At 55.9% G+C, this 10002-nt stretch overlaps 1 protein-coding gene across 1 annotated transcript in view; it reads right to left on the reverse strand.

Annotated features, from left to right (window-relative positions):
* The window catches only part of Lgr6 (leucine rich repeat containing G protein-coupled receptor 6), a 116632-nt gene extending 107743 nt beyond the window's left edge, over positions 1–8889 (reverse strand). Inside the window, exon 1 of the mRNA XM_042682025.1 lies at positions 8675–8889. Coding sequence (XP_042537959.1) covers positions 8675–8889 — 215 coding nt within the window. The remainder of the gene's footprint in view (positions 1–8674) is intronic.
* Positions 8890–10002: the final 1113 nt, after the last annotated feature.

Raw genomic sequence — 10002 nt, forward strand, 5'->3', positions numbered from 1 at the left:
ATGAACAGGAGGGAATGAGGCTGGAGATGGGTGGAGAGGGGACACCCCGGGGAGGGCAACCTGGGTGGCCTCTTTCTTACAGAATGTGGTAAAAAGCCATTTGAGTGGCAGCTGCTTTGTGGCCTGTTTCCCAGGGACCAATAATAACTCAGGTAGACAATTCAAATTGCAAGTCACACTGGGAGTTAGAATGGACCTTGCTTTACTGGGTCCCATTTCCCTGGCTCCCCTTAATATTGCTCCATGAAAGTTAGCCCTCTTCTGCCCCACAGAGAGCCCAGCAATGCATCTGGCTGGGGTACATCCAGGTGATGCTGGTGGCTCTGTCCATCCCCTCTTCCCTCTCCACTAACCCACTGGCTTTGGCTTTGAGCCTGGGGACCACCTCCAGACCCTGACTGGCACCATGGAACACACTCCTTCTTGCCAGCATGCACACTGTCTGAACCTACTATCTCCTCCAGCACCCCCAAGGGTTAAAGGGAAAGGACCATAGCAGGGGTTGGGTGTGCAGGGAACCATGCTCTGGAATCAGCCCTCTGGACCTCATGCTCAGCAAAATCCTAGGCAGACAGAGTTGAGTAGGTGAGACAAAGGGTCACTTCCCCCTGCCTCAGTTTCTCCTTCCAAATGTCCCTCCGAAGAGGGACCAGAGCTCATAGGTAGTGAGCATTGGTGATGTACCTATCGCTGTACCAAAATCACCATCTAACTGAAAGCTTGGTAATAGATATAGATGATAAATAAGATATATAATGTGTGTGCCCGTGTTGGAATTTGAACTCAGGGCTTTGTGTTCTTGCTCAGCTGTTTTGCTCAAGACTGATGTTCTACCACTTGGGCAATGCCTCCAGTTCTGGCATCTGAGGTTGGAGAGGAGTGTCTCACAGACTTTTCTGCACAGGTGGCTTTGAATCATGATCCTCCAATCTCAGCCTCTTGCGGAGCTAGGATTATAGGCATAAAGCCACGTGCTCCTTTCAAAATAAAGAAGCTAAAAGAGGTAAAGAAACATTCCAGTTATTGCTGGACTGAAACTCGCCCCATGCTTGCCAGGCAGCAAGGATGGGGTCTTTCCTCCCCAGTCCTGCTTCCAGGTGGACAGAGATGGGGTGTCCTCAAGGAACAACGCTAGGGGACCAGGCATCGCCTGAGGTTGGCTGGATGCCTTTGATCTGAGTAGTCCAGTTGATTTGTCCCAGTTGATGGATACCTTTGGATTGTTTTGTTTTACAAATGAAGAGGAAACGGGAGAAAGTTCTGCTCTAGAATGCCCTGTCAAGATGGGGCAACATGCCTGTAATCCTAGGTACTGGGGAAGTGAAGATGGGTGGATTGCAATTTGAGGCCAGCCCAGGCCAAAAACAAAAACAAAATTCACAAAACTCCTTCTCAACCAATAGCCCAGGATGAAAGCAGAATCTATCTCAGAAGGAACCAACTCGGGCCAGGTGCTGATGGTTCACGCCTATAATCCTAGCTACTCAGGAGGCTAAGATCTGAGGATCATGATTCAAAGCCAGCCCAGGCAGAAAAGCCCATGAAACTCTTATCTCTAATTAATTACTAAAAAGCCAGAAGTGGAGCTGTGGCTCCAGCGGTAAAGTGTTAGACACAAGCAAAAAAAGCTCAAGGAAAGCCAGGCATTGGTGGCTCACGCCTAATATCCTAGCTACTCAGGAGGCTGAGATGAGGATTGCAGTTCAAAGCCAGCCCAGGCAGGAAAGTTCGTAAGACTCTTATCTCTAATAAACTACCAGAAAACCGGAAGTTTTTATAGCTCACACCTGCAATCCTAGCTACTCAAGAGACTGAGGATCCTTGTCTGAAGCCAGCCCAAGCATAAGGTCCATGAGACTCTGATCTCCAATAAACTACTCAGAAAAAGCTGGAAGTGGTGCTGTGGCTTAAGTGAGAGCATTAGCCTTGAGCACAAAAAGGCTCAGGGACAGCGCCCAGGCCGACCCAAGCCCCAGGAGTGGCACAAAAAAAAAAAAAAATTCAAGTTCAAACCTCAGTACTGAAATAAAAAAAATTACATATGAATGACCAAAGCCCTATGTGGCTCCTAGAAGGAACCCCCCTGCCCCCCAACACCTCTAGCTAAAATCTTCCTGAGCAACTGCTGACCTCACAGCTGTGAGGGGACCAGCACAAGGGGGCTGCTTTTCATGCACACCTGGTGCATGAAAAGTCTTCCATTTGGAAGACAAGGAAGGAAGGAAGGAAGGAAGGAAGAGAGGGAGGGATGGAGGGAGGAAGGAAGGAAGGAAGGAAGGAAGGAAGGAAGGAAGGAAGGAAGGAAGGAAGGAAGGAAGGAAGGAAGGAAGGAAGGAAAGAAGAAAGAAAGATGGTGGCAGACAAGAGAGAGCCAGGAAGGGACACAAAGGAAATCCAGTACTGGAGCTACCTTGTTGTTGAGCAGGCCAGCCCAGCCCCCACCTACCCAATGCCAGCCCGCCGTGGCCGCTCTGGCATAGCTCTGGGGGGCACAGTGCCAACCCCTGAGCTCTCCCCCCATCCCATGTCCTTTCACTGCTTCCAAAATAACTCTCTGCTCACTGACCGAGTTTGGCCTCTGGGTGTTTTTCCCCTCTGGGGACCTGTTCTCCCACATCTGAAGGGTGGCAGGAGAGACCTGAGTGCTTGTTCAAAACCTAGGACCACTCCTTCCCGTTTTGCCACTGGATCAGTTCACACAAAAGTGCTCCGGCAAATCTGAGCGCCCCTAAGTCATTATGTTGGTTTTAGTCTGGCTAAGACATCTTATCCAATAGGGAAGAGGAGGTAGAAAGTTCTTGCTCATGCCTAACTCCTGCACCAACGACCCCAGCAGAGCTGTCCTTGGCCCTGATGCCCAGAGAAGGAATTAGTGGCTCCTCACGGTCACCTCAGAAGAGGACCCTCAGGGGCCTTGTGGGAGGTTCGGTTCCTCTGACTGCCCAGCCCAGGAGCACAGGTTCCCTGGAAGGCCATTTCCCTGAAGGTCACTGTTGGAAGATTCTTTGCCAGTGAGGATGGAAGAGTCAGACAGGAAGAAGAGCTGTTTGACGGGGCTTCAGAGCACACAGCTCTGGCATCCAGAGTCACCCCGCCACCCCCTTTCGGAGCCCCGGTCGGGCACTTGTAGTTGAAGGCCTGGAGGAAAGTGATCGCAACAGTCCGTGCTTCTAAGTACTTACGGTATGAAAAGGACTACTGTTTTCCTTTGTGTCCCTTGCTTCTCTGTATAACCCTTCCAGGTAGACTCTTAGGATTTCCATTTGAAAGATGAAGAAGCAGAGAGCAGGACCCTGGTGGTTCATGTCTGTAACCCTAGCTACTCAGGAGGCTGAGAGCTGAAGATAGCAGGTTGAACCCAGCTCCGGCAGACAAATCTGAGAGACTCCTATCTTCAATGAGTCAACAAAAAGCCACAAGTGGAGGTTTGGCTCACATGGAAGAGTAAAAGACTTGAGCAAAATAAATAAATAAAACAAGCAAAAGTGTGAGGTCCTGAGTTCAAGCCCCAGTACTAGCGTACACATACACACACATACACAATTAAGAGTGGCTAGACAGGCGCTGGTGGCTTCCACCTGTCATCCTAGCTACTCAGGAAGACTGATATCTGAGGATCTTGGTTCAAAGCCAGCCCGGGCAGAACAGTCTGTGAGACTCTTCTCTCCAAGGAACCACCAGAAAACCAGAAGTGGCGCTGTGGCTCAAGTGGTAGAATGCTAGCCTTGAGCTGAAAAGCTGAAGAGCCCAGCACCCAGGCCCAGAGTTCAAGCCCCATGACCAGCAAAATAAAAATACAAAAGAGTGGCTAGAGAGGTAGTGTTGTTTTCCCAGACACACAGCTCCCAGCAGTGGGGTTAAGTCCCAGGCCGCACGCCAGGCTCCAGAGTCCATTTTACCATGGCCAGTGCCCTGTCTATCTCTGTCCCCAGGGGGCCTGGGGCAGGGTGGGGAGCAGGCTGCAGCATGTGGGCCCATCAGGGCTGAGAGCCTATGGAAGAGGGAAGGCGGTGGGGGGGGGGGGGACAGGCGGGGGGCCAATTCTGCTCTGAGCCAGGCTTTCTTCTCTTCCGCCAGCCCCACCCGGCCGCACCCCATGCCCACTGCTGCCAGAGCCCAGAGGTTTCCTTTTTCTCTTGCCTAAGGCTGTTTCCTGTCTTTCCTTTGAACTGGGGTGTTGGCTCCCCGACACGCTCACTCTCCTCCGGCGACCCCCCAGGCGTGTCCTGGGATGGGCCCATCCCTCCCAGACTCTGCTTTCAGAGTCGGGCGGGCACAGGCGGTCCCTGGGGACCCCATTTCCTGGAATCACACCACCCCTCCTTCACCCTCCGCTCTCTGCTCTGGACTGGGTGCTGGCTGGATTCCCCGGGGTCCCTCCCTGCTGCTGGCACAGTTGCCAGGCTCTCCTGGGGGTCTTTCCCTCCCTGTCCTGCACCAGCAGCATGAGTCTCGCCAGGGGGCTCTCCTTCCCTCCCTCCCTCCCTCCCTACTTCCCTCCCTCCCCTTCTAGTTTTCAGCCAACTGTGGGGACATTAAACTCTAGAAGAGTTATAGGACTGCCACAGGGCCTCCAGTGCAAGGGAGGCCTGGGGATTCGAACCCCCACATCTTGCATGCGCAACTGGAATGAGCCAGCTCCTAGCATCGATGTGGAAGCCACAGAGGCTGGGCTGGGCACAAAGCCCCCCCATGACGGGAAATGGGGCTGGGGTGGCATCTGTGCCTCTCCTCCCTGGGACCAGCTCTCCCCCACAGAAGCCCACGAGTCTCTCTGCTCCCCTCATCCGCTCACCCTGAAGGGACCCATTTGGGTGCGGTGTGTTGGGGAACAGCCACTCCCCTCCTCTTCCATGGAGCCCTAAGACTGTACTAGCCAGGAGGAAAAAAGAAAGAGAGGGAGATAGCAAAAGAGAGGAGGGAGGAAGAGGAGAGAAGAGAAGAGAAGAGAAGAGAAGAGAAGAGAAGAGAAGAGAAGAGAAGAGAAGAGAAGAGAAGAGAAGAGAAGAGAAGAGAAGAGCGCAGAGCCAGCCAGCCATTCTGGGTCCTCAGTATAGCTTGTGTGGCCTCTTTGCCAGCTCCACACCTGTATCAATCTTTCATAGAATGATGCTGCACCTCTGCTTCCAATGCTAGCTCCTGGACTTCCTCCTCCAGGAAGACCACCAGAATTGCTTCCCAGCCCTGGTTCCCTAATCTCAGCCTTGCTAACACCCACTGAACTCCTCCCATGGGCCAAACCTAAGTCAAACTATCTGCAAACATTGCCACCATGAGCCTACACAGCAACCCCTTGAAGGCAAACTAGGAAACTGAGTCACCAAGGGGCCAATATACTGGCCTGGGTTCCTTCAGCTAAGAAGCAAGGCACAGCCCTTTATGGTTGTGCTCAGCGCCTAAATCAACCCTTCTGCCTGCTCCCTGCAGCTTCCCACCTCTCTCTTGTTAGTTATAGAAGTCCCAGGCAGCGCAAGGAGGTGGAGGCTCTCTGGAATACACACACACACACACACACACACCTGCCCTTGGCTCTCTGGAATACACATACACACACACACACACACACACACACACACACCTGCCCTTTCACTAGAGTCCAATGGTCAGGGCAGACAGCAGTAGGCCTCTGCCATGGGTTCTCATGGCACAGTGGGTGAAGGGAGTGAGCACAGGTGTCTGAGCTTCCGATGGTTCACAGCCAGCTACTCCAGAGACCTCACACTGTGTCTCCCCCAGACCCTCTGCCTGGGGGCGGAAGGAGCCTCAACCAGGCACCCAGACTCCTCTGACACAGCCCTGGCATCATCTGCGGTGTGCATATTCCCATCATGCTGTGCGTGGGGTGATGGGATGGAGGGGCTCCGTGCCTACCCTCAGACCCCCCCCCCACATCATCATTCACTCCAAAGCCAGCAGCACCAGCAGTCCATTCACACACACACACACACACACACCTGCCCTTGGCTCTCTGGAATACACACACACACACACACACACACACACACACACACACACACACACACACACACACACACACACACACACACACACACACACACACACACACACACACACACACACACACACACACACAAACCCAGAAGAACGCCCAAAGCCCTGCCAGTCTTCCTAAGCCGGAGTTGACAGCATAGGAGGAGACCTTGAGAGAGTGTGTGTGAAAGGGGGTGGGGGGGAGGGAAAGAGGGAGAGAAAGAGACTTGAAGGACTTGGAATAAGTGAAGTCTGATCAAACAGGCCAGCATTTGGCCCTAGAGCAGTCATGGTTTTGGGGTTTTGGTTTTTGTTTCTTTCGGGGGGGGGGATGCTTTGTCAGTTGTGGGGTTTGAACTCTGTGCCTGGGTGCTGTCCCTGAGCTCTTCAGCTCAAGGCTAGCTCTCTACCACTTGAGCCACAGCCCTACTTCTGGTTTTCTGAGTGGTTTATTGGAGATAGGAGTCTCTCCGGCTTTCCTTCCCCCGGGCTGGCTTTGAATCGAGATCCTCAGATCTCAGCCTCCTGAGTAGCTAGGATTACAGCGTGAGCCACCAGTGCCTGGCCCAGTCATAGGTTTTGAACTTGTCTCTAAGGAAAACTTGCTAGCTTTCCCCAGGACGGAGATATAGCTACACCATGGGAGGTACTGGCTGGAAGCGAGGAATCTCACCATGGCCCGTTGGGGAGCAGGTGCCAGGTGGTTTGTATTGGGGTGGAGTGGAGGATTCAAGTCCCTCTGCTGGGTCCAGCAGCGCCTTCCTGAACTGGCTCTTCTCCATACCCCTGCCACCTTCAGATGCCTTTGCTGCTCTCCAGAGAGGGCAAAGCGAGAGGAGCCGCCCTCCCGGGAGCCATTGTTGGGTCAGCAGAAGCCCCTCTAGGCACTGTCCACAGGGGACCTCTCCACAGCCGGAGGCGGGGCACCTCCAACCCCCCCTCAACACGCTGATTTTACCCCCTGGCCCCAGGCCCACCTGGCCCCCTCCAGCTTGCAGGAGTGTTCTGAGTCTTGGAAGCGCAGAGCTTTCTCAACCTCCAGAGACTCGGGGGGTGAGGGGGGGGAGACCCCTCCACCTGAACTCCAAAGTCATTTCTGTATCCTGTGGAATCGTGTCCAAACAAGAAAACTCTTCCATTGGCATAGATAGCGGGGTGTGTGGATCCCCAAAATAGCCCTCTACCTCCTTCCTCAAATCCTAGCAGACAAAAAGACCTGAGACCAGTGGATGAAGACTGGGAAGCTGGGAAAGGGTGCAGGATCTCATGGTCTCTGGAAAACCCTAGAAGCCTGCCAGGCCTTTGAACCTAGGCAAACGGTCTTCCTCCTACTTCCCCAAGACAGGCTTGACAGAAGTCATTTCCAAACTCTTTCCAGCCATTAGAACCCTGTCTTCAGCTGAAGCAGTGTTATGTGCCCCAGTAAATTAGACTGCTAAGCCGGGCACTAGTGGCTCATGCATGTAATCCTGCTCAGGAGGCTGAGATCTGAGCACTGAGGTTCAAAGCTAGCCCAGGCAGAAAAGTCTTATTGCCAATTAACAAAAGCCAGAAGTGGTGGTGTGGCTCAAGTGGTAGAGCAACAGCCTTGAGCAAAAATGCCAAGCAAGAGTGTGAGGCCTTAAGTTCAAGCCCCAGTATGGGCACGAAATAAATAAATGAGGCAGCTAAAGGTGGGGTTTCCCGGGGTCAGCTGGGATACCACTAGTGCCCCCATTTACTTCCACACGCTTTTGCCAGGCTCTTGAAACACTAGGCCAGCTCCCTCTTCCCCAGGGATCCCCTGCCCTGGAACCCAAAGCAGCCAGGAGCCTCTCTCAGGCTTGGGGAAGCTCGGAGAGGGGGGTCTCCTAGGGGTGGGGGCCCTCTGCCTCTCCTGCTCTCCCTCCTCTTGAGGAAGGGACCCGGTGACACCTGGGCAGGGGGAGTTTTCTTTTCCCAGAGCAAGGGCAGGTGGGGGCAGTTGATCCGGAATGTGTTCTCGGCCCTCGTCCTGCCGGGAGGGTGAGGGGTGTTAACGAGCCTCAGCCTTGGGGTTGAGCCCTGCCCTAGTCCCCATTAGGTCCCCCTCTCTGCCCCATCTCACCCCAACTCAGACTCTAAAAATGGTTCTCTGGTTTTCAGCCTCGGCGTCTGGCCACAAATTAGTGTCTCCAGCACAGCCTCCTGGGACACAACTTCAGGGAGGCCCCTGGGGAGGTGGCAATAGCCCTAACCAGAAGGGCACGGTGCTGGCGGGGTCCCCTTCTGAGAAGAGTGGGTGATCCCCCCCGCGCGCGCGCACACACACGCACACCTAGCTCCGTGTACCTCCTCTCCACTCCAGACACAGACCTGCTTCCAACCCCCGGGGCGCACTCTCTCCACCTCGGCCGCCAGTGCAGCCAGGGTGACCCTCCTGGGCCCTGCAATTGCTGGACGAGGCAAGAGCCGCCGACCCCCTGTCTGAATTGGGGTGCAACCCACCTTGCCGCCTAGGGAAGCAAGCGAAGCCCAGCCTCACTGCTCGTCTGCTCTTTAATTTCTGCCTCATCTCCCCTCTCCAGCCCTGGAGCCTGAACCCTGCTGAGATGTCCGGGTCAGAGACACCCCGCGGACAGGTGCCCCGGGGACGGGGACACCCCGCGCACCCCGAGCGCACGCGCGCGCCGCGGGCAGGTGTCCTGGGCGGGCGAGTACTCACAGGTACGCCGTCAACGCGTCCAGGTCGCGAGGCACGACGGAGAGCCCGCGCTCAGAGCAGTCCGCCGCCAGCATGATGCCGTCCTCCTGGCAGTGGCAGGGGCCGGGGCAGGTGGCGCGGCCGGGGCCGGGCTGGGGGCCGCCGGCGTGGCCCGGGGAGGCGCACAGGGCGGCGGCGCACAGCCACAGCGCCAGGAGCCGGGGCGCGCGGGGCATCTGGGCGGCTGGGCGGCCGGGCGGGCGCGGGGCCGCGCGCGGCTGTCTCCGGGGCCCGTCGGTGGGGACCGGCCCGCGGGCTGGGCTGGGCTGGGCTGGGACGGCGGCGGCGGCGCAGCGCGGGGACCGTGCCGTCAGAGCCGGCCAGGCATTGTGTGAGCGATCGGCCTTATTCAGTTTCACTGGCTGGGCTTGGCGAGGGAGGGAGACACGGGCGGAGGAGGAGTCAAGGAAACTTTCGACGCTGCGCCTCGTCCCCTGCTCGCTTCCCTCCTGCTCGCTTCCCTCCTTCTTACCCTCCTTCCTTCCCTCCTTCCCTCCCAGCTGGCAGGAATTTCATCCAGGAAAGGAGGGGAAAAAGGGGGGTGGGGGGAGAGAAAGCGAAGAAATCCAAAGCAAGGAAAGCCCAGCATGTCACGGGCATGCACTTGTTTGAAAAGGGGCGCCCCAGATCCTGAGCTAGGGGCGTCCCCAGGCCCTCTTGCCTTTGAGGACAGTCAAGGGGACACTGGGGACGGGAAGGAGAGCCTGGGAGAGAGAGCTCAGGGTTCCCAGAAGCCCCAGTGCCTTCCCCAGCAGGTCTGGCACTGGAGGAACCCAAGAGAAGCCGACTGTCTGCCCAGACCCAGGAGAAGCTATTTGCTCAAGGTCACAGGTGCTGGGGCCGGCCTGTGGTGCGGCGCAGGGCAGCCCTCCTCTCTGGGTCCTGGATGGGGTCATGAGGTTGGGGGGGGTGGGTGGAGGAGGGAGGCACAGTGCCCTAACACGCAGACTAGGCTGTGGGTTTCCACCCCTGGGGTGCAATGGATGGAAATGCACATCTGTCCTCCCAGTTGGGTTTAAGGCCTGAGGATCACCTTGATTCCTCCCACGACCCCCCAGAGCCCACGGTGTGCCCAGCTGGTTGTCAGAGCCCGTCGGAAAGTCAGCGCACTGGCGCCACCTGGAGGCTCAGTGCTGCAGATGCTGCTCAGCCACTTGATGCTCCAATCCCAGAGTGAGCCCTTTGTCCATCTTCAGGATGTAGGGAGCTGGTTCAAGTTGGCGCCAAGTTCCATTCTCTCTTAGCCATCCTTGGCTGGCAGAGACTCCTTCACCAGGCCTCTTGATTTC

The sequence above is a fragment of the Dipodomys spectabilis genome, unplaced genomic scaffold (assembly GCF_019054845.1).
Source record: "Dipodomys spectabilis isolate Male_0828 unplaced genomic scaffold, ASM1905484v1 ptg000069l, whole genome shotgun sequence".
NCBI classification, from domain to species: Eukaryota; Metazoa; Chordata; class Mammalia; order Rodentia; family Heteromyidae; genus Dipodomys; species Dipodomys spectabilis.